The 24,372-nt window shown below is 54.9% G+C and overlaps 4 protein-coding genes across 4 annotated transcripts; all 4 read right to left on the reverse strand.

The window, feature by feature from the left end:
* Positions 1-702: 702 nt before the first annotated feature.
* On the reverse strand, positions 703-1,913 carry LOC135320186 (melanoma-associated antigen 8-like). Its single transcript, XM_064482880.1, has 2 exons — positions 1,854-1,913; positions 703-1,779 (listed from the first exon to the last, which is right to left on the reverse strand). Exon 2 carries the CDS (start codon positions 1,699-1,701, stop codon positions 703-705), a length of 999 nt encoding a protein of 332 aa, XP_064338950.1. The 5' UTR covers positions 1,702-1,779; positions 1,854-1,913.
* A 6,058-nt stretch (positions 1,914-7,971) lies between these two features.
* Positions 7,972-9,182, reverse strand: LOC135320187 (melanoma-associated antigen 8-like). The gene is made up of 2 exons (XM_064482881.1): positions 9,123-9,182; positions 7,972-9,048 (listed from the first exon to the last, which is right to left on the reverse strand). Exon 2 carries the CDS (start codon positions 8,968-8,970, stop codon positions 7,972-7,974), a length of 999 nt encoding a protein of 332 aa, XP_064338951.1. The 5' UTR covers positions 8,971-9,048; positions 9,123-9,182.
* Positions 9,183-15,142: 5,960 nt separating this feature from the next.
* Positions 15,143-16,447, reverse strand: LOC135320109 (melanoma-associated antigen 8-like). Its single transcript, XM_064482668.1, has 2 exons — positions 16,388-16,447; positions 15,143-16,313 (listed from the first exon to the last, which is right to left on the reverse strand). Exon 2 carries the CDS (start codon positions 16,233-16,235, stop codon positions 15,237-15,239), a length of 999 nt encoding a protein of 332 aa, XP_064338738.1. The 5' UTR covers positions 16,236-16,313; positions 16,388-16,447; the 3' UTR covers positions 15,143-15,236.
* A 5,821-nt stretch (positions 16,448-22,268) lies between these two features.
* LOC135320108 (melanoma-associated antigen 8-like) lies at positions 22,269-23,714 on the reverse strand. Its single transcript, XM_064482667.1, has 2 exons — positions 23,655-23,714; positions 22,269-23,580 (listed from the first exon to the last, which is right to left on the reverse strand). The coding sequence occupies exon 2, from the start codon at positions 23,500-23,502 to the stop codon at positions 22,504-22,506; it is 999 nt and encodes a 332-aa protein (XP_064338737.1). The 5' UTR covers positions 23,503-23,580; positions 23,655-23,714; the 3' UTR covers positions 22,269-22,503.
* Between the last annotated feature and the right edge of the window lie 658 nt (positions 23,715-24,372).

Consider the following 24,372-nt stretch of genomic DNA (forward strand, 5'->3'; position numbering starts at 1 on the left):
CCATCAGCAGATGAATGGACACACACACACACAGACACACACACACACACACACAGAAACACCTCGGAATATTACTCAGCCATAAAAAACAAAATTTTGCCGTTTGCAGCAAGATGGATGGACTTGGAGGACATTATGCTAAGTGAAATAAATCAGACAGAGAAAGACAAATACTGCATGATATCAATTTATATGTGGACTCTAAAAAATACAACAAACTAGTGAGTATAACAAAGAAGAAGCAGGCTCATAGAGAACAAACTAGTGATTACCAGTGGGGAGGGGTGAGGGGCAAGGGGCAATATAGGGGTGAGGGAGTGGGAAGTACAAACTATTGGGTGTAAGGAAGGTTCAAGAATGTATTGCAGAACAAGGCGTATATAACCAATATTTTCTCATAACTGTAAATAAAATGTAATCTTTAAAAAGACTGTATAATAAAATAAAGTATACTGATATTTATTAAAACGAATAACATCTGAAACATCACTAAAGGAAATGAAGATGAACTTCCATATCATTGTAGAGAACAGGAGCCCAGAGATGCTGTACACCGTGTCCCCCCCACTGGCCCGGGCCCTCACTACTTAGGATGCTGACTCCTTGCTCCTCAGACACACAGTGAAGAGTCAGCCTCACTTCCTGCCCGGCAGGAGAAGCTGCCGGACAGGGGCCTAGAAGGAGCCCAGCTGCAAGTCTGGCTCAGGCCCCCTCTTCCTCATCACTCACTCGCTCTTCAGACAGGGACGGGAAAGAACTGGGACCCCTTCTATTGATCCTGAGGAAATGTTCCAGGACTTGCAGCTTGCTGGTCTCCGTGTAGGCCCGGGGACCCCACAGGAACTCGTGGCGAGCGGGATCGCTGTTGGCCACCTGCCGGTACTCCACGTACCCCTCCCGCACCCACACGTTGGTGATGAGCTCCCTGGGCTCCCCATAGATGAAGTGCTCCCTCCCAGCACACAGCCCCATCTTGCTAAGTGCTCCCCAGACTGCCTCCTCAGGAGCAAAGTCGCCCTCCAGGACAATCACACCCAGAAGTATCAGCAGGAGGCCAGTCTTGGGAATGCTCTGCCCATCGTCCTGCATGCCATCGTAGGTGAGGCCCAGGGTGGGGACCAGGACATACAAGTGCTCCCTGGGGTCCACCTCCTTCACATCCACCCCAAAGACCAGCTGCAGACACTCAGAGGCTTGGCTCAAGACCGCAGGGAAGTGGTCCTGGTCATCTCTGAGGACCGCATTCAGCATTTCCTCTTTTGAGGTCGGCTGCTTTGTGCGGTACTTGTGGAGCAGGAAGCCCATCAGGTCAACCATCATCAAATGTAATGCATCGTGGAGCCGGGACTCGGCATCTGCCGGGTCCTGCCCGGTGCTGGGCCCCTCCTCACCTTGGCTTCTGAGGCCATTGTCTTCCGACTGGCTCCAGGGAGGGGCTGCCACGGCTGTGGGGGAGGGGCAGACACCCTGAGGGCTCTGCGCGGGACTGGGTGTCCCAGAATCAGCCACCTCCTCGCCACTGCCCAGGAACAGGACTGAGTAGGAAGACGAGGAGGAGAAGGAGGAGGAGGAGGAGGAGGAGGAGGGAGACAACGGGGATGCGCCCTCCTCCTCCTCAACCCAAATGTCCTGCTCATCCTCGGAATCCTCAGCCTCTCTTGGGTCGTGAAAGTCGGCTTCAGTGTGGTGGAGGTCACGCATCTGAACGGGAGGCACGGTGAGTGGTGTCGGGCAGCTGAGAGCAGCGAGGGCAGGGGTGACAGATGGGGACCCACGGGCCTGGGGAAGAAAGGGAGTGTCAGTGGCCCGGGCTGAGAAACCCACCGTGGGGGGCTCTGACAAAGGCTACTTACAGGTCTCCTCTTCAGGGGTGCCCTCGGCCTCACAGGGGCTCTCCTCCTGGTGGACGGTCGTCTGTGAACCTGACGGGGGAAGTGAGGCGGCTCCTCAGGGTGCAGCCGGCACAGCCCGAGGTTCTGGGGGCAACACGGGGTGTGTGGAGTGGACGTTGGCCTCGCGGGGTCCCCTCTGTTCCGGGAGCCCCCGGGTACACACTCAGGGCCCACACCTCACCTTCAGTCCTGGCACTGCCAGCCTCCTGTGCTCTGTGACCCGAGAACACGTGTCTCAGACCTAGGCCTTCCCGGTGTCTGGAGCCCCTGGGAGAGAAAGGAGGGGAGACCTCGGATCTACACTGTGGCACAGCCCTGGACCCGCGTGCTGGCAGGAGGCCTGGGCTCTGGCAGGTTCCCACTCTTCTAGGGTGGGAGGTCCTGTCCGCGCTAACTCAGGGTCCTCACCGGGACTCCAAGCGGGACCTGGGATTCTGCTCTGCAACCACCTGAGGGCCCCATCCTGATAGTAGGTCCCCGGTCTCTCTGAGCCCTGGATGCCGAAGTCAGGACACACCACGTGTGCTCATCCCGCATTGAGGCCTCCCAGGGCTGACAGCAGGGGCAGGATCGGTTGCGTCCCCTCTGTTCTGGGATCTCGGGTCCCTCACTCCTCCCTCGGGGTCACCTTGACTCCTGGCAGGACCTGGGATTCCCCTCTCAGCCCACCTGAGGCCCCGCCCGTCATACCAAGACCCCAGTCCCTCTGAGACCCGCATTTCAGGAACTGCTGCCCGAGGTCCTCCCGCCCCATGGCCTCCCACGACTGACTCTGTTCTGGGGTCCAGGGTCCCTGAATGCAAACTCGCGGTTGTCACCTTCACTCCCAGGCGGCCCTGAGATTCTCTCCTCCGCAGACCTGAGGCCCCCGCCCTTTCACTATGTCCCCGGTCTGTCTGAGACTCGAATGCGGAAGTCAGGACAAACCACGTGGGCCTGTCGTCCCCTCGGGCCGCCGGACAGCTGAAAGCAAGGGCGACTCTCTGTGGGATGGCCACTTTTCTGGGTTCAGGGGCCCCTCCTTCCTGCTTGAGGGTCCTCACTTTGACTCAGGCGGCATGTAGCCTCCCCTTGGAGCCCCCGAGGCCCCGCCCCTCATCCCAGGACCCCAGTCCCTCCGAGACCCGGATGTCGGGAAATGCCACCGGTGGTCACCCTGCCCCTAGGCCTCCAAGGTCCAACACTGTCTTGGGGTCCAGGATCCTTCCGTTCTCCCTCGGGGTCCTCACTTTGACTCAGGCAGCATGTGGTCTCCCCTCTGGCCACCCAATCCCCGCCCCTCATCCCAGGACCCCAGTCCCTCGGAGACCCGGATGTCAGGAAATGCCACCGGTGGTCACCCTGCCCCTAGGCCTCCAAGGTCCAACACTGTCTTGGGGTCCAGGATCCTTCCGTTCTCCCTCGGGGTCCTCACTTTGACTCAGGCAGCATGTGGTCTCCCCTCTGGCCACCCAATCCCCGCCCCTCATCCCAGGACCCCAGTTCCTCGGAGACCCGGATGTCAGGAAATGCCACCGGTGGTCACCCTGCCCCTAGGCCTCCAAGGTCCAACACTGTCTTGGGGTCCAGGATCCTTCCGTTCTCCCTCGGGGTCCTCACTTTGACTCAGGCGGCATGTAGCCTCCCCTTGGAACCCCCGAAGACCCGCCCCTCATCCCAGGACCCCAGTCCCTCCGAGACCCGGATGGCGGGAAATGCCGCCGGTGCTTATTCCGACCTATGGCCTCCCAGGACCGACTGTGTTTTGGGGTCCAGGGTCCCTCACTGCTCGCTCGCGGTCGTCACCTTCACTCCTAGTGGGACCTGGGATTCTCTCCTCTGCAGATCTGAGGGTCCCCCCCTCATCTCACACGAAGTCCCCGGTCTCTGTGAGACCAGGGTGCCGCAGTCACGACACAACACGGGGGCCTGTCCTGCCCTCGGGCCTCCGGACAGCTGATAGCAAGGGCCCCTTTCTGTGGGATGGCCTCTTTTCCGGGTTCGGGGTCCCCTCAGTTTTCCCTCAGGGTCGTCACTTAGGCGTCGTGTCGTCTAGCCTCTGGCCACCCGAGGCCCCGCCCCTCATCGCAGGACCCCCGTCCCTCGGAGACCCGGGTGTGAGGAAGTCAGGGCCCCACGAGTGCTCATCCCACCCAGGCCCTCCCAGGGCTGACAGCAGGGGCGGGGATCTGTGGGGCCCATGCTGTCCTCCGTCAGGGTCCTCACCTTGAGCCCCGGCGGGTCCTGGGACGCCCCCTTGTTGAGCCGAGCCCACACCTTCACACCAAGGCCCTCACTGCCCAGAGACCCCCAGGGGCGTCTGTGGACTCACAGCAGGCCACCAAGCCCAGGGCTTCCCAGGACTGTGGACGCCAGGCGCTGAGATGGATTCCCCGGGGGTCCCTCAGCCTTCCCTCTGCTCCTCACCTGGGCTCCAGGCTGGGCCTGGGCCCCTCCCTCTGCCCACCTCAGTTTGCTCCCCTTGGACCCAGGCCCCTCCACAGCCAGGACCCCCGAGAGGGAAGCGGGGGTGGGGGTTGGGGCACTGCTCCCCGCAACCCTGCCTGCGGTCTCCCAGGGCTGACAGCAGAACCGACCTGGATTCCCTGCAACCCGAGTCCCTCCACACGGTTCTACCTTGACTCCTGGCAGCGCTGGGCTCCTTCCCTGTGCAGACCTGAAGCCGGCCTCCCTCACCCAGGCCCTCACCTCTCTCACCCCCCAGGGAGGGGGCATCAGCGCCCGTCACATCCGGACCCCGTGCCCGGGGGTCTCCCAGGGCTGTCGGGAGGGCCGGAGGTGGATTCCCTGTTTGGAATTCAGCCTCGGTGGGTGTTTCCTCCCTGCGATGTCCAGGACCATTCCTCATCTATGGCTTTGGATTCTGACCATCGAGGGGAGCTGACCCATCAGTGTAAGTGTCCAGCAGACCGTTTCCAAGAACACACCCCAGTAAATCCTACCCCAAGTTTGGGGCGGTTACCAAACCTCTTCAACTATATATGCCAGGACGGAGTACACTGTGAGCCACGTCAAACGCCACTCCTCCCTGCAGTTGGAGCATTCTGAGTGTCCTAGCAGCTCAGGCAGGATAACCAGGTCTCTAAGCATCCCTGAACAAAGTACACCTTCCCCCCTCGCCCAGGAGATGTATCCACGATCCCAGAGGGACTTCTCAGAGCAATCTCCCACCTGACACGTTCCTCTCACCACTAACAAGCGCCGTCTGCACGTCTGCCTGCCGCCACCACCCAGCTTCATTACCATCACCTCCCACAGAAGGACCTCCCCCCCAGCTTCCCAAAGCCCCGAACTGCCCTGGCGCTGGGCACTTACACTTGGGTGCTCTCTCCCGGACCCCCACCCCCTCGCCCTATTTTTATTTGCCCTATGGGACTTAGGAGACCTTTCACCAACTTCCCGATGTGACTGCGGCTCCTAGACTATCCTAGGTGTGGGCTGTCCTGCTTTTCCGAGTGTCCCCACTGCTAACACCGAGCCCTCCAGAGAGCAGAGGCTCGGTGAACGTCTGCGGATGAACTGAGATGGTGAGCAGGGATCCTACTGATCCAGGTTGATTTTCTCCTACTTTCTTAACTAAGCCAGACAAATCCAGGTTATACACACATAATTATAATTTTATAGACTGACAGAAGAAAAGGGATAAGGAGCCAATAATTAACTATCGCTTACTTTTACTTCTCTCTTTCTTGACCCCACCAATTTTAGTGCTGATCACTCTCACATTTCCAAGTAAATTTCTATTCCAATGCGGTGTTACCTACTTTGGCATGACACAGTATGATGGAAACTTTCCCAATTTGTTTTACAAAATAGCAAAACTCAGTCTTGGGCTGCCTAAGTACCAGTACGTGTATAATCAATATCATCCACAAACTAAGATACTGAAGCTTATTAAATATTATTATTAATATACAGAAATCTGTTGCATCTTATACACTAACAAAGGAGTATCAGAAAGAGAAATTAAGGAAACAATCCCATTTACCATCACATCAAAGAGAATAAATAATCTAGTAATAAACCTAGCTAAGGAGACCAAAGACCTGTACTCCAATAACTACAAGACACTGATGCAAGAAGCTGAAGATGACACCAACAGATGGAAAGATATACCGTGTTCTTGGATTGGAAGAATCAGTGTTGTTGACCAAACAACCCAGTGACCATACTACCCAAGGCAATCTACAGATTCAAAGCAATCCCTGTCAAAATAACAATGGCATTTTTCTCAGAACCAGAACAAATAATTTAAAAAAGTGTCTGGAAAAAGAAAAGAACCCCAATAGCTAAAACAATCTTGGGAATGAAGAACAGAGCTGGAGAAATCATGCTCCCTGACGTTAGACTATACTACAAAGCTGTAGTAATCAAAACAGTGCGGTTCTGGCCCCCAAACAGACACACAGATCAATGGAACAGGATAGAGAGGCGAGAAGTAAACCCACACACTTACCGTCAATTAATGTACGACAAAGGAAGCAAGGATATTGAATGGAGAAAAGACAGTCTCTTCAATAAGTGGCTCTGGGAAAACTGGACAGCTACCTGTCAAACAATGAACTTAGAACATTCTCTAACACCATATACAAAAATAAACTCAAAATAGATTAAAGATCTACATTTAAGACTGGATACTATAATACTCCTAGAGGAAAACATAGGCAGAACACTCTCTGACATAAATTACAGCAATAACTTTTTGGATCCATGTCCTAAAACAAAGGAAATAAAAGGAAAAATAAACAGCGGGGACCTAATTATACTTAAAAGCTTCTGCACAGCAAGGGAACCCACTGACTAAATTAAAACAACAACCTACTGAAGGGGAGAAAATATTTGCAAACGTTACAACTGACAAGGGAGCAATAACCACCATATATAAACAGCTCATACAATTCAACATCAAAAAAACAAATGACCCAACTAAAAACGGGCAGAACAACACAATAGACATTTGTCCAAAGAGGAAATGCAGGTGGCCAGCAGGCACGTGAAAAGATGCTCAGTATAATTAACCATCAGGGAAATGCAAATCAAAACCACAATGACATATCACCTTATACCTGTCAGAATGGCTACCTTCAAAAGGAACGCAAATAGCAAATGTTGGCGAAGATGTGGAGAGAAGGGATCCCTCCTACACTGTTGGTGGGGATGTAAATTGGTGTGACCACTCTGGAAAACAGTATGCCGTTTCTCAAAAAACTAAAACTAGAACTACCAAGTGACCCAGCAATTCCATTCCTGGGTATACATCTCAAAAAAAAAAAAAAAAAAAAAAAAAAAACCAGATACTAATTTGAAAAGATACACGCACCCAATATTCATAGCAGCGTTATCTACAATTGCCAAGATGTGGAAGGAACCTAAATGTCCATCAGCAGATGAATGGACACACACACACACAGACACACACACACACACACACAGAAACACCTCGGAATATTACTCAGCCATAAAAAACAAAATTTTGCCGTTTGCAGCAAGATGGATGGACTTGGAGGACATTATGCTAAGTGAAATAAATCAGACAGAGAAAGACAAATACTGCATGATATCAATTTATATGTGGACTCTAAAAAATACAACAAACTAGTGAGTATAACAAAGAAGAAGCAGGCTCATAGAGAACAAACTAGTGATTACCAGTGGGGAGGGGTGAGGGGCAAGGGGCAATATAGGGGTGAGGGAGTGGGAAGTACAAACTATTGGGTGTAAGGAAGGTTCAAGAATGTATTGCAGAACAAGGCGTATATAACCAATATTTTCTCATAACTGTAAATAAAATGTAATCTTTAAAAAGACTGTATAATAAAATAAAGTATACTGATATTTATTAAAACGAATAACATCTGAAACATCACTAAAGGAAATGAAGATGAACTTCCATATCATTGTAGAGAACAGGAGCCCAGAGATGCTGTACACCGTGTCCCCCCCACTGGCCCGGGCCCTCACTACTTAGGATGCTGACTCCTTGCTCCTCAGACACACAGTGAAGAGTCAGCCTCACTTCCTGCCCGGCAGGAGAAGCTGCCGGACAGGGGCCTAGAAGGAGCCCAGCTGCAAGTCTGGCTCAGGCCCCCTCTTCCTCATCACTCACTCGCTCTTCAGACAGGGACGGGAAAGAACTGGGACCCCTTCTATTGATCCTGAGGAAATGTTCCAGGACTTGCAGCTTGCTGGTCTCCGTGTAGGCCCGGGGACCCCACAGGAACTCGTGGCGAGCGGGATCGCTGTTGGCCACCTGCCGGTACTCCACGTACCCCTCCCGCACCCACACGTTGGTGATGAGCTCCCTGGGCTCCCCATAGATGAAGTGCTCCCTCCCAGCACACAGCCCCATCTTGCTAAGTGCTCCCCAGACTGCCTCCTCAGGAGCAAAGTCGCCCTCCAGGACAATCACACCCAGAAGTATCAGCAGGAGGCCAGTCTTGGGAATGCTCTGCCCATCGTCCTGCATGCCATCGTAGGTGAGGCCCAGGGTGGGGACCAGGACATACAAGTGCTCCCTGGGGTCCACCTCCTTCACATCCACCCCAAAGACCAGCTGCAGACACTCAGAGGCTTGGCTCAAGACCGCAGGGAAGTGGTCCTGGTCATCTCTGAGGACCGCATTCAGCATTTCCTCTTTTGAGGTCGGCTGCTTTGTGCGGTACTTGTGGAGCAGGAAGCCCATCAGGTCAACCATCATCAAATGTAATGCATCGTGGAGCCGGGACTCGGCATCTGCCGGGTCCTGCCCGGTGCTGGGCCCCTCCTCACCTTGGCTTCTGAGGCCATTGTCTTCCGACTGGCTCCAGGGAGGGGCTGCCACGGCTGTGGGGGAGGGGCAGACACCCTGAGGGCTCTGCGCGGGACTGGGTGTCCCAGAATCAGCCACCTCCTCGCCACTGCCCAGGAACAGGACTGAGTAGGAAGACGAGGAGGAGAAGGAGGAGGAGGAGGAGGAGGAGGAGGGAGACAACGGGGATGCGCCCTCCTCCTCCTCAACCCAAATGTCCTGCTCATCCTCGGAATCCTCAGCCTCTCTTGGGTCGTGAAAGTCGGCTTCAGTGTGGTGGAGGTCACGCATCTGAACGGGAGGCACGGTGAGTGGTGTCGGGCAGCTGAGAGCAGCGAGGGCAGGGGTGACAGATGGGGACCCACGGGCCTGGGGAAGAAAGGGAGTGTCAGTGGCCCGGGCTGAGAAACCCACCGTGGGGGGCTCTGACAAAGGCTACTTACAGGTCTCCTCTTCAGGGGTGCCCTCGGCCTCACAGGGGCTCTCCTCCTGGTGGACGGTCGTCTGTGAACCTGACGGGGGAAGTGAGGCGGCTCCTCAGGGTGCAGCCGGCACAGCCCGAGGTTCTGGGGGCAACACGGGGTGTGTGGAGTGGACGTTGGCCTCGCGGGGTCCCCTCTGTTCCGGGAGCCCCCGGGTACACACTCAGGGCCCACACCTCACCTTCAGTCCTGGCACTGCCAGCCTCCTGTGCTCTGTGACCCGAGAACACGTGTCTCAGACCTAGGCCTTCCCGGTGTCTGGAGCCCCTGGGAGAGAAAGGAGGGGAGACCTCGGATCTACACTGTGGCACAGCCCTGGACCCGCGTGCTGGCAGGAGGCCTGGGCTCTGGCAGGTTCCCACTCTTCTAGGGTGGGAGGTCCTGTCCGCGCTAACTCAGGGTCCTCACCGGGACTCCAAGCGGGACCTGGGATTCTGCTCTGCAACCACCTGAGGGCCCCATCCTGATAGTAGGTCCCCGGTCTCTCTGAGCCCTGGATGCCGAAGTCAGGACACACCACGTGTGCTACGCAGCGCTCGACTGTTCCCAGGGCTGACAGCAGGGGCAGGATCGGTTGCGTCCCCTCTGTTCTGGGATCTCGGGTCCCTCACTCCTCCCTCGGGGTCACCTTGACTCCTGGCAGGACCTGGGATTCCCCTCTCAGCCCACCTGAGGCCCCGCCCGTCATACCAAGACCCCAGTCCCTCTGAGACCCGCATTTCAGGAACTGCTGCCCGAGGTCCTCCCGCCCCATGGCCTCCCACGACTGACTCTGTTCTGGGGTCCAGGGTCCCTGAATGCAAACTCGCGGTTGTCACCTTCACTCCCAGGCGGCCCTGAGATTCTCTCCTCCGCAGACCTGAGGCCCCCTCCCTTTCACTATGTCCCCGGTCTGTCTGAGACTCGAATGCGGAAGTCAGGACAAACCACGTGGGCCTGTCGTCCCCTCGGGCCGCCGGACAGCTGAAAGCAAGGGCGACTCTCTGTGGGATGGCCACTTTTCTGGGTTCAGGGGCCCCTCCTTCCTGCTTGAGGGTCCTCACTTTGACTCAGGCGGCATGTAGCCTCCCCTTGGAGCCCCCGAGGCCCCGCCCCTCATCCCAGGACCCCAGTCCCTCCGAGACCCGGATGTCGGGAAATGCCACCGGTGGTCACCCTGCCCCTAGGCCTCCAAGGTCCAACACTGTCTTGGGGTCCAGGATCCTTCCGTTCTCCCTCGGGGTCCTCACTTTGACTCAGGCAGCATGTGGTCTCCCCTCTGGCCACCCAATCCCCGCCCCTCATCCCAGGACCCCAGTCCCTCGGAGACCCGGATGTCAGGAAATGCCACCGGTGGTCACCCTGCCCCTAGGCCTCCAAGGTCCAACACTGTCTTGGGGTCCAGGATCCTTCCGTTCTCCCTCGGGGTCCTCACTTTGACTCAGGCAGCATGTGGTCTCCCCTCTGGCCACCCAATCCCCGCCCCTCATCCCAGGACCCCAGTTCCTCGGAGACCCGGATGTCAGGAAATGCCACCGGTGGTCACCCTGCCCCTAGGCCTCCAAGGTCCAACACTGTCTTGGGGTCCAGGATCCTTCCGTTCTCCCTCGGGGTCCTCACTTTGACTCAGGCGGCATGTAGCCTCCCCTTGGAACCCCCGAAGACCCGCCCCTCATCCCAGGACCCCAGTCCCTCCGAGACCCGGATGGCGGGAAATGCCGCCGGTGCTTATTCCGACCTATGGCCTCCCAGGACCGACTGTGTTTTGGGGTCCAGGGTCCCTCACTGCTCGCTCGCGGTCGTCACCTTCACTCCTAGTGGGACCTGGGATTCTCTCCTCTGCAGATCTGAGGGTCCCCCCCTCATCTCACACGAAGTCCCCGGTCTCTGTGAGACCAGGGTGCCGCAGTCACGACACAACACGGGGGCCTGTCCTGCCCTCGGGCCTCCGGACAGCTGATAGCAAGGGCCCCTTTCTGTGGGATGGCCTCTTTTCCGGGTTCGGGGTCCCCTCAGTTTTCCCTCAGGGTCGTCACTTAGGCGTCGTGTCGTCTAGCCTCTGGCCACCCGAGGCCCCGCCCCTCATCGCAGGACCCCCGTCCCTCGGAGACCCGGGTGTGAGGAAGTCAGGGCCCCACGAGTGCTCATCCCACCCAGGCCCTCCCAGGGCTGACAGCAGGGTGGGGATCTGTGGTGCCCATGCTGTCCTCCGTCAGGGTCCTCACCTTGAGCCCTGGCGGGTCCTGGGACGCCCCCTTGTTGAGCCGAGCCCACACCTTCACACCAAGGCCCTCACTGCCCAGAGACCCCCAGGGGCGTCTGTGGACTCACAGCAGGTCACCAAGCCCAGGGCTTCCCAGGACTGTGGACGCCAGGCGCTGAGATGGATTCCCCGGGGGTCCCTCAGCCTTCCCTCTGCTCCTCACCTGGGCTCCAGGCTGGGCCTGGGCCCCTCCCTCTGCCCACCTCAGTTTGCTCCCCTTGGACCCAGGCCCCTCCACAGCCAGGACCCCCGAGAGGGAAGCGGGGGTGGGGGTTGGGGCACTGATCTCCGCCACCCTGCCTGCGGTCTCCCAGGGCTGACAGCAGAACCGACCTGGATTCCCTGCAACCCGAGTCCCTCCACACGGTTCTACCTTGACTCCTGGCAGCGCTGGGCTCCTTCCCTGTGCAGACCTGAAGCCGGCCTCCCTCACCCAGGCCCTCACCTCTCTCACCCCCCAGGGAGGGGGCATCAGCGCCCGTCACATCCGGACCCCGTGCCCGGGGGTCTCCCAGGGCTGTCGGGAGGGCCGGAGGTGGATTCCCTGTTTGGAATTCAGCCTCGGTGGGTGTTTCCTCCCTGCGATGTCCAGGACCATTCCTCATCTATGGCTTTGGATTCTGACCATCGAGGGGAGCTGACCCATCAGTGTAAGTGTCCAGCAGACCGTTTCCAAGAACACACCCCAGTAAATCCTACCCCAAGTTTGGGGCGGTTACCAAACCTCTTCAACTATATATGCCAGGACGGAGTACACTGTGAGCCACGTCAAACGCCACTCCTCCCTGCAGTTGGAGCATTCTGAGTGTCCTAGCAGCTCAGGCAGGATAACCAGGTCTCTAAGCATCCCTGAACAAAGTACACCTTCCCCCCTCGCCCAGGAGATGTATCCACGATCCCAGAGGGACTTCTCAGAGCAATCTCCCACCTGACACGTTCCTCTCACCACTAACAAGCGCCGTCTGCACGTCTGCCTGCCGCCACCACCCAGCTTCATTACCATCACCTCCCACAGAAGGACCTCCCCCACAGCTTCCCAAAGCCCCGAACTGCCCTGGCGCTGGGCACTTACACTTGGGTGCTCTCTCCCGGACCCCCACCCCCTCGCCCTATTTTTATTTGCCCTATGGGACTTAGGAGACCTTTCACCAACTTCCCGATGTGACTGCGGCTCCTAGACTATCCTAGGTGTGGGTTGTCCTGCTTTTCCGAGTGTCCCCACTGCTAACACCGAGCCCTCCAGAGAGCAGAGGCTTGGTGAACGTCTGCGGATGAACTGAGATGGTGAGCAGGGATCCTACTGATCCAGGTTGATTTTCTCCTACTTTCTTAACTAAGCCAGACAAATCCAGGTTATACACACATAATTATAATTTTATAGACTGACAGAAGAAAAGGGATAAGGAGCCAATAATTAACTATCGCTTACTTTTACTTCTCTCTTTCTTGACCCCACCAATTTTAGTGCTGATCACTCTCACATTTCCAAGTAAATTTCTATTCCAATGCGGTGTTACCTACTTTGGCATGACACAGTATGATGGAAACTTTCCCAATTTGTTTTACAAAATAGCAAAACTCAGTCTTGGGCTGCCTAAGTACCAGTACGTGTATAATCAATATCATCCACAAACTAAGATACTGAAGCTTATTAAATATTATTATTAATATACAGAAATCTGTTGCATCTTATACACTAACAAAGGAGTATCAGAAAGAGAAATTAAGGAAACAATCCCATTTACCATCACATCAAAGAGAATAAATAATCTAGTAATAAACCTAGCTAAGGAGACCAAAGACCTGTACTCCAATAACTACAAGACACTGATGCAAGAAGCTGAAGATGACACCAACAGATGGAAAGATATACCGTGTTCTTGGATTGGAAGAATCAGTGTTGTTGACCAAACAACCCAACGCAGCGCTCGACTGTGGCAATCTACAGATTCAAAGCAATCCCTGTCAAAATAACAATGGCATTTTTCTCAGAACCAGAACAAATAATTTAAAAAAGTGTCTGGAAAAAGAAAAGAACCCCAATAGCTAAAACAATCTTGGGAATGAAGAACAGAGCTGGAGAAATCATGCTCCCTGACGTTAGACTATACTACAAAGCTGTAGTAATCAAAACAGTGCGGTTCTGGCCCCCAAACAGACACACAGATCAATGGAACAGGATAGAGAGGCGAGAAGTAAACCCACACACTTACCGTCAATTAATGTACGACAAAGGAAGCAAGGATATTGAATGGAGAAAAGACAGTCTCTTCAATAAGTGGCTCTGGGAAAACTGGACAGCTACCTGTCAAACAATGAACTTAGAACATTCTCTAACACCATATACAAAAATAAACTCAAAATAGATTAAAGATCTACATTTAAGACTGGATACTATAATACTCCTAGAGGAAAACATAGGCAGAACACTCTCTGACATAAATTACAGCAATAACTTTTTGGATCCATGTCCTAAAACAAAGGAAATAAAAGGAAAAATAAACAGCGGGGACCTAATTATACTTAAAAGCTTCTGCACAGCAAGGGAACCCACTGACTAAATTAAAACAACAACCTACTGAAGGGGAGAAAATATTTGCAAACGTTACAACTGACAAGGGAGCAATAACCACCATATATAAACAGCTCATACAATTCAACATCAAAAAAACAAATGACCCAACTAAAAACGGGCAGAACAACACAATAGACATTTGTCCAAAGAGGAAATGCAGGTGGCCAGCAGGCACGTGAAAAGATGCTCAGTATAATTAACCATCAGGGAAATGCAAATCAAAACCACAATGACATATCACCTTATACCTGTCAGAATGGCTACCTTCAAAAGGAACGCAAATAGCAAATGTTGGCGAAGATGTGGAGAGAAGGGATCCCTCCTACACTGTTGGTGGGGATGTAAATTGGTGTGACCACTCTGGAAAACAGTATGCCGTTTCTCAAAAAACTAAAACTAGAACTACCAAGTGACCCAGCAATTCCATTCCTGGGTATACATCTCAAAAAAAAAAAAAACAAAAAAAAAAACCAGATACTAATTTGAAAAGATACACGCACCCAATATTCATAGCAGCGTTATCTACAATTGCCAAGATGTGGAAGGAACCTAAATGTCCATCAGCAGATGAATGGACACACACACACACAGACACACAGACACACACACACAGAAACACCTCGGAATATTACTCAGCCATAAAAAACAAAATTTTGCTGTTTGCAGCAAGATGGATGGACTTGGAGGACATTATGCTAAGTGAAATAAATCAGACAGAGAAAGACAAATACTGCATGATATCAATTTATATGTGGACTCTAAAAAATACAACAAACTAGTGAGTATAACAAAGAAGAAGCAGGCTCATAGAGAACAAACTAGTGATTACCAGTGGGGAGGGGTGAGGGGCAAGGGGCAATATAGGGGTGAGGGAGTGGGAGGTACAAACTATTGGGTGTAAGAAGGTTCAAGAATGTATTGCAGAACAAGGGGTATATAACCAATATTTTCTCATAACTGTAAATAAAATGTAATCTTTAAAAAGACTGTATAATAAAATAAAGTATATTGATATTTATTAAAACGAATAACATCTGAAACATCACTAAAGGAAATGAAGATGAACTTCCATATCATTGTAGAGAACAGGAGCCCAGAGATGCTGTACACCGTGTCCCCCCCACTGGCCCGGGCCCTCACTACCTAGGAGGCTGACTGCTTCCTCCTCAGACACACAGTGAAGAGTCAGCCTCACTTCCTGCCCGGCAGGAGAAGCTGCCGGACAGGGGCCTAGAAGGAGCCCAGCTGCAAGTCTGGCTCAGGCCCCCTCTTCCTCATCACTCACTCGCTCTTCAGACAGGGACGGGAAAGAACTGGGACCCCTTCTATTGATCCTGAGGAAATGTTCCAGGACTTGCAGCTTGCTGGTCTCCGTGTAGGCCCGGGGACCCCACAGGAACTCGTGGCGAGCGGGATCGCTGTTGGCCACCTGCCGGTACTCCACGTACCCCTCCCGCACCCACACGTTGGTGATGAGCTCCCTGGGCTCCCCATAGATGAAGTGCTCCCTCCCAGCACACAGCCCCATCTTGCTAAGTGCTCCCCAGACTGCCTCCTCAGGAGCAAAGTCGCCCTCCAGGACAATCACACCCAGAAGTATCAGCAGGAGGCCAGTCTTGGGAATGCTCTGCCCATCGTCCTGCATGCCATCGTAGGTGAGGCCCAGGGTGGGGACCAGGACATACAAGTGCTCCCTGGGGTCCACCTCCTTCACATCCACCCCAAAGACCAGCTGCAGACACTCAGAGGCTTGGCTCAAGACCGCAGGGAAGTGGTCCTGGTCATCTCTGAGGACCGCATTCAGCATTTCCTCTTTTGAGGTCGGCTGCTTTGTGCGGTACTTGTGGAGCAGGAAGCCCATCAGGTCAACCATCATCAAATGTAATGCATCGTGGAGCCGGGACTCGGCATCTGCCGGGTCCTGCCCGGTGCTGGGCCCCTCCTCACCTTGGCTTCTGAGGCCATTGTCTTCCGACTGGCTCCAGGGAGGGGCTGCCACGGCTGTGGGGGAGGGGCAGACACCCTGAGGGCTCTGCGCGGGACTGGGTGTCCCAGAATCAGCCACCTCCTCGCCACTGCCCAGGAACAGGACTGAGTAGGAAGACGAGGAGGAGAAGGAGGAGGAGGAGGAGGAGGAGGAGGGAGACAACGGGGATGCGCCCTCCTCCTCCTCAACCCAAATGTCCTGCTCATCCTCGGAATCCTCAGCCTCTCTTGGGTCGTGAAAGTCGGCTTCAGTGTGGTGGAGGTCACGCATCTGAACGGGAGGCACGGTGAGTGGTGTCGGGCAGCTGAGAGCAGCGAGGGCAGGGGTGACAGATGGGGACCCACGGGCCTGGGGAAGAAAGGGAGTGTCAGTGGCCCGGGCTGAGAAACCCACCGTGGGGGGCTCTGACAAAGGCTACTTACAGGTCTCCTCTTCAGGGGTGCCCTCGGCCTCACAGGGGCTCTCCTCCTGGTGGACGGTCGTCTGTGAACCTGACGGGGGAAGTGAGGCGGCTCCTCAGGGTGCAGCCGGCACAGCCCGAGGTTCTGGGGGCAACACGGGGTGTGTGGAGTGGACGTTGGCCTCGCGGGGTCCCCTCTGTTCCGGGAGCCCCCGGGTACACACTCAGGGCCCACACCTCACCTTCAGTCCTGGCACTGCCAGCCTCCTGTGCTCTGTGACCCGAGAACACGTGTCTCAGACCTAGGCCTTCCCGGTGTCTGGAGCCCCTGGGAGAGAAAGGAGGGGAGACCTCGGATCTACACTGTGGCACAGCCCTGGACCCGCGTGCTGGCAGGAGGCCTGGGCTCTGGCAGGTTCCCACTCTTCTAGGGTGGGAGGTCCTGTCCGCGCTAACTCAGGGTCCTCACCGGGACTCCAAGCGGGACCTGGGATTCTGCTCTGCAACCACCTGAGGGCCCCATCCTGATAGTAGGTCCCCGGTCTCTCTGAGCCCTGGATGCCGAAGTCAGGACACACCACGTGTGCTCATCCCGCATTGAGGCCTCCCAGGGCTGACAGCAGGGGCAGGATCGGTTGCGTCCCCTCTGTTCTGGGATCTCGGGTCCCTCACTCCTCCCTCGGGGTCACCTTGACTCCTGGCAGGACCTGGGATTCCCCTCTCAGCCCACCTGAGGCCCCGCCCGTCATACCAAGACCCCAGTCCCTCTGAGACCCGCATTTCAGGAACTGCTGCCCGAGGTCCTCCCGCCCCATGGCCTCCCACGACTGACTCTGTTCTGGGGTCCAGGGTCCCTGAATGCAAACTCGCGGTTGTCACCTTCACTCCCAGGCGGCCCTGAGATTCTCTCCTCCGCAGACCTGAGGCCCCCTCCCTTTCACTATGTCCCCGGTCTGTCTGAGACTCGAATGCGGAAGTCAGGACAAACCACGTGGGCCTGTCGTCCCCTCGGGCCGCCGGACAGCTGAAAGCAAGGGCGACTCTCTGTGGGATGGCCACTTTTCTGGGTTCAGGGGCCCCTCCTTCCTGCTTGAGGGTCCTCACTTTGACTCAGGCGGCATGTAGCCTCCCCTTGGAGCCCCCGAGGCCCCGCCCCTCATCCCAGGACCCCAGTCCCTCCGAGACCCGGATGGCAGGAAACGCCACAGGTGGTCACCCTGCCCCAAGGCCTCCAAGGTCCAACACTGTCCCGGGGTGCAAGATCCGTCCGTTCTCCCTCGGGGTCCTCACCTTGACTCAGGCAGCATGTGGTCTCCCCTCTGGCCACCCCAATCCCCGCCCCTCAACCCAGGACCCCAGTCCCTCCGAGACCCGGATGTCGGGAAATGCCACTGGTGGTCACCCTGCCCCTAGGCCTCCAAGGTCCAACACTGTTTTGGGGTCCAGGATCCCTCCGTTCTCCCTCGGGGTCCTCACTTTGACTCAGGCGGCATGAAGCCTCCCCTTGGAACCCCCGAGGCCCCGCCCCTCAACCCAGGACCCCAGTCCCTCCGAGACCCGGATGTCGGGAAATGCCACCGGTGGTCACCCTGCCCCTAGGCCTCCAAGGTCCAACACTGTCTTGGGGTCCAGGATCCCTCCGTTCTCCCTCGGGGTCCTCACTTTGACTCAGGCGGCATGTAGCCTCCCCTTGGAACCCCCGAAGCCCCGCCCCTCATCCCAGGACCCCAGTCCCTCCGAGACCCGGATGGCGGGAAATGCCGCCGGTGCTTATTCCGACCTATGGCCTCCCAGGACCGACTGTGTTTTGGGGTCCAGGGTCCCTCACTGCTCGCTCGCGGTCGTCACCTTCACTCCCAGTGGGACCTGGGATTCTCTGCTCTGCAGATCTGAGGGTCCCCCCCTCATCTCACACGAAGTCCCCGGTCTCTGTGAGACCAGGGTGCCGCAGTCACGACACAACACGGGGGCCTGTCCTGCCCTCGGGCCTCCGGACAGCTGATAGCAAGGGCCCCTTTCTGTGGGATGGCCTCTTTTCCGGGTTCGGGGTCCCCTCAGTTTTCCCTCAGGGTCGTCACTTAAGCGTCGTGTCGTCTAGCCTCTGGCCACCCGAGGCCCCGCCCCTCATCGCAGGACCCCCGTCCCTCGGAGACCCGGGTGTGAGGAAGTCAGGGCCCCACGAGTGCTCATCCCACCCAGGCCCTCCCAGGGCTGACAGCAGGGGCGGGGATCTGTGGGGCCCATGCTGTCCTCCGTCAGGGTCCTCACCTTGAGCCCCGGCGGGTCCTGGGACGCCCCCTTGTTGAGCCGAGCCCACACCTTCACACCAAGGCCCTCACTGCCCAGAGACCCCCAGGGGCGTCTGTGGACTCACAGCAGGCCACCAAGCCCAGGGCTTCCCAGGACTGTGGACGCCAGGCGCTGAGATGGATTCCCCGGGGGTCCCTCAGCCTTCCCTCTGCTCCTCACCTGGGCTCCAGGCTGGGCCTGGGCCCCTCCCTCTGCCCACCTCAGTTTGCTCCCCTTGGACCCAGGCCCCTCCACAGCCAGGACCCCCGAGAGGGAAGCGGGGGTGGGGGTTGGGGCACTGATCCCCGCAACCCTGCCTGCGGTCTCCCAGGGCTGACAGCAGAACCGACCTGGATTCCCTGCAACCCGAGTCCCTCCACACGGTTCTACCTTGACTCCTGGCAGCGCTGGGCTCCTTCCCTGTGCAGACCTGAAGCCGGCCTCCCTCACCCAGGCCCTCACCTCTCTCACCCCCCAGGGAGGGGGCATCAGCGCCCGTCACATCCGGACCCCGTGCCCGGGGGTCTCCCAGGGCTGTCGGGAGGGCCGGAGGTGGATTCCCTGTTTGGAATTCAGCCTCGGTGGGTGTTTCCTCCCTGCGATGTCCAGGACCATTCCTCATCTATGGCTTTGGATTCTGACCATCGAGGGGAGCTGACCCATCAGTGTAAGTGTCCAGCAGACCGTTTCCAAGAACACACCCCAGTAAATCCTACCCCAAGTTTGGGGCGGTTACCAAACCTCTTCAACTATATATGCCAGGACGGAGTACACTGTGAGCCACGTCAAACGCCACTCCTCCCTGCAGTTGGAGCATTCTGAGTGTCCTAGCAGCTCAGGCAGGATAACCAGGTCTCTAAGCATCCCTGAACAAAGTACACCTTCCCCCCTCGCCCAGGAGATGTATCCACGATCCCAGAGGGACTTCTCAGAGCAATCTCCCACCTGACACGTTCCTCTCACCACTAACAAGCGCCGTCTGCACGTCTGCCTGCCGCCACCACCCAGCTTCATTACCATCACCTCCCACAGAAGGACCTCCCCCCCAGCTTCCCAAAGCCCCGAACTGCCCTGGCGCTGGGCACTTACACTTGGGTGCTCTCTCCCGGACCCCCACCCCCTCGCCCTATTTTTATTTGCCCTATGGGACTTAGGAGACCTTTCACCAACTTCCCGATGTGACTGCGGCTCCTAGACTATCCTAGGTGTGGGTTGTCCTGCTTTTCCGAGTGTCCCCACTGCTAACACCGAGCCCTCCAGAGAGCAGAGGCTCGGTGAACGTCTGCGGATGAACTGAGATGGTGAGCAGGGATCCTACTGATCCAGGTTGATTTTCTCCTACTTTCTTAACTAAGCCAGACAAATCCAGGTTATACACACATAATTATAATTTTATAGACTGACAGAAGAAAAGGGATAAGGAGCCAATAATTAACTATCGCTTACTTTTACTTCTCTCTTTCTTGACCCCACCAATTTTAGTGCTGATCACTCTCACATTTCCAAGTAAATTTCTATTCCAATGCGGTGTTACCTACTTTGGCATGACACAGTATGATGGAAACTTTCCCAATTTGTTTTACAAAATAGCAAAACTCAGTCTTGGGCTGCCTAAGTACCAGTACGTGTATAATCAATATCATCCACAAACTAAGATACTGAAGCTTATTAAATATTATTATTAATATACAGAAATCTGTTGCATCTTATACACTAACAAAGGAGTATCAGAAAGAGAAATTAAGGAAACAATCCCATTTACCATCACATCAAAGAGAATAAATAATCTAGTAATAAACCTAGCTAAGGAGACCAAAGACCTGTACTCCAATAACTACAAGACACTGATGCAAGAAGCTGAAGATGACACCAACAGATGGAAAGATATACCGTGTTCTTGGATTGGAAGAATCAGTGTTGTTGACCAAACAACCCAGTGACCATACTACCCAAGGCAATCTACAGATTCAAAGCAATCCCTGTCAAAATAACAATGGCATTTTTCTCAGAACCAGAACAAATAATTTAAAAAAGTGTCTGGAAAAAGAAAAGAACCCCAATAGCTAAAACAATCTTGGGAATGAAGAACAGAGCTGGAGAAATCATGCTCCCTGACGTTAGACTATACTACAAAGCTGTAGTAATCAAAACAGTGCGGTTCTGGCCCCCAAACAGACACACAGATCAATGGAACAGGATAGAGAGGCGAGAAGTAAACCCACACACTTACCGTCAATTAATGTACGACAAAGGAAGCAAGGATATTGAATGGAGAAAAGACAGTCTCTTCAATAAGTGGCTCTGGGAAAACTGGACAGCTACCTGTCAAACAATGAACTTAGAACATTCTCTAACACCATATACAAAAATAAACTCAAAATAGATTAAAGATCTACATTTAAGACTGGATACTATAATACTCCTAGAGGAAAACATAGGCAGAACACTCTCTGACATAAATTACAGCAATAACTTTTTGGATCCATGTCCTAAAACAAAGGAAATAAAAGGAAAAATAAACAGCGGGGACCTAATTATACTTAAAAGCTTCTGCACAGCAAGGGAACCCACTGACTAAATTAAAACAACAACCTACTGAAGGGGAGAAAATATTTGCAAACGTTACAACTGACAAGGGAGCAATAACCACCATATATAAACAGCTCATACAATTCAACATCAAAAAAACAAATGACCCAACTAAAAACGGGCAGAACAACACAATAGACATTTGTCCAAAGAGGAAATGCAGGTGGCCAGCAGGCACGTGAAAAGATGCTCAGTATAATTAACCATCAGGGAAATGCAAATCAAAACCACAATGACATATCACCTTATACCTGTCAGAATGGCTACCTTCAAAAGGAACGCAAATAGCAAATGTTGGCGAAGATGTGGAGAGAAGGGATCCCTCCTACACTGTTGGTGGGGATGTAAATTGGTGTGACCACTCTGGAAAACAGTATGCCGTTTCTCAAAAAACTAAAACTAGAACTACCAAGTGACCCAGCAATTCCATTCCTGGGTATACATCTCAAAAAAAAAAAAAACAAAAAAAAAACCAGATACTAATTTGAAAAGATACACGCACCCAATATTCATAGCAGCGTTATCTACAATTGCCAAGATGTGGAAGGAACCTAAATGTCCATCAGCAGATGAATGGACACACACACACACAGACACACAGACACACACACACAGAAACACCTCGGAATATTACTCAGCCATAAAAAACAAAATTTTGCTGTTTGCAGCAAGATGGATGGACTTGGAGGACATTATGCTAAGTGAAATAAATCAGACAGAGAAAGACAAATACTGCATGATATCAATTTATATGTGGACTCTAAAAAATACAACAAACTAGTGAGTATAACAAAGAAGAAGCAGGCTCATAGAGAACAAACTAGTGATTACCAGTGGGGAGGGGTGAGGGGCAAGGGGCAATATAGGGGTGAGGGAGTGGGAGGTACAAACTATTGGGTGTAAGAAGGTTCAAGAATGTATTGCAGAACAAGGGGTATATAACCAATATTTTCTCATAACTGTAAATAAAATGTAATCTTTAAAAAGACTGTATAATAAAATAAAGTATATTGATATTTATTAAAACGAATAACATCTGAAACATCACTAAAGGAAATGAAGATGAACTTCCATATCATTGTAGAGAACAGGAGCCCAGAGATGCTGTACACCGTGTCCCCCCCACTGGCCCGGGCCCTCACTACCTAGGAGGCTGACTGCTTCCTCCTCAGACACACAGTGAAGAGTCAGCCTCACTTCCTGCCCGGCAGGAGAAGCTGCCGGACAGGGGCCTAGAAGGAGCCCAGCTGCAAGTCTGGCTCAGGCCCCCTCTTCCTCATCACTCACTCGCTCTTCAGACAGGGACGGGAAAGAACTGGGACCCCTTCTATTGATCCTGAGGAAATGTTCCAGGACTTGCAGCTTGCTGGTCTCCGTGTAGGCCCGGGGACCCCACAGGAACTCGTGGCGAGCGGGATCGCTGTTGGCCACCTGCCGGTACTCCACGTACCCCTCCCGCACCCACACGTTGGTGATGAGCTCCCTGGGCTCCCCATAGATGAAGTGCTCCCTCCCAGCACACAGCCCCATCTTGCTAAGTGCTCCCCAGACTGCCTCCTCAGGAGCAAAGTCGCCCTCCAGGACAATCACACCCAGAAGTATCAGCAGGAGGCCAGTCTTGGGAATGCTCTGCCCATCGTCCTGCATGCCATCGTAGGTGAGGCCCAGGGTGGGGACCAGGACATACAAGTGCTCCCTGGGGTCCACCTCCTTCACATCCACCCCAAAGACCAGCTGCAGACACTCAGAGGCTTGGCTCAAGACCGCAGGGAAGTGGTCCTGGTCATCTCTGAGGACCGCATTCAGCATTTCCTCTTTTGAGGTCGGCTGCTTTGTGCGGTACTTGTGGAGCAGGAAGCCCATCAGGTCAACCATCATCAAATGTAATGCATCGTGGAGCCGGGACTCGGCATCTGCCGGGTCCTGCCCGGTGCTGGGCCCCTCCTCACCTTGGCTTCTGAGGCCATTGTCTTCCGACTGGCTCCAGGGAGGGGCTGCCACGGCTGTGGGGGAGGGGCAGACACCCTGAGGGCTCTGCGCGGGACTGGGTGTCCCAGAATCAGCCACCTCCTCGCCACTGCCCAGGAACAGGACTGAGTAGGAAGACGAGGAGGAGAAGGAGGAGGAGGAGGAGGAGGAGGAGGGAGACAACGGGGATGCGCCCTCCTCCTCCTCAACCCAAATGTCCTGCTCATCCTCGGAATCCTCAGCCTCTCTTGGGTCGTGAAAGTCGGCTTCAGTGTGGTGGAGGTCACGCATCTGAACGGGAGGCACGGTGAGTGGTGTCGGGCAGCTGAGAGCAGCGAGGGCAGGGGTGACAGATGGGGACCCACGGGCCTGGGGAAGAAAGGGAGTGTCAGTGGCCCGGGCTGAGAAACCCACCGTGGGGGGCTCTGACAAAGGCTACTTACAGGTCTCCTCTTCAGGGGTGCCCTCGGCCTCACAGGGGCTCTCCTCCTGGTGGACGGTCGTCTGTGAACCTGACGGGGGAAGTGAGGCGGCTCCTCAGGGTGCAGCCGGCACAGCCCGAGGTTCTGGGGGCAACACGGGGTGTGTGGAGTGGACGTTGGCCTCGCGGGGTCCCCTCTGTTCCGGGAGCCCCCGGGTACACACTCAGGGCCCACACCTCACCTTCAGTCCTGGCACTGCCAGCCTCCTGTGCTCTGTGACCCGAGAACACGTGTCTCAGACCTAGGCCTTCCCGGTGTCTGGAGCCCCTGGGAGAGAAAGGAGGGGAGACCTCGGATCTACACTGTGGCACAGCCCTGGACCCGCGTGCTGGCAGGAGGCCTGGGCTCTGGCAGGTTCCCACTCTTCTAGGGTGGGAGGTCCTGTCCGCGCTAACTCAGGGTCCTCACCGCGACTCCAAGCGGGACCTGGGATTCTGCTCTGCAACCACCTGAGGGCCCCATCCTGATAGTAGGTCCCCGGTCTCTCTGAGCCCTGGATGCCGAAGTCAGGACACACCACGTGTGCTCATCCCGCATTGAGGCCTCCCAGGGCTGACAGCAGGGGCAGGATCGGTTGCGTCCCCTCTGTTCTGGGATCTCGGGTCCCTCACTCCTCCCTCGGGGTCACCTTGACTCCTGGCAGGACCTGGGATTCCCCTCTCAGCCCACCTGAGGCCCC

This window comes from Camelus dromedarius, chromosome X (genome assembly GCF_036321535.1).
Source record: "Camelus dromedarius isolate mCamDro1 chromosome X, mCamDro1.pat, whole genome shotgun sequence".
In the NCBI taxonomy this organism is placed as follows: domain Eukaryota; kingdom Metazoa; phylum Chordata; class Mammalia; order Artiodactyla; family Camelidae; genus Camelus; species Camelus dromedarius.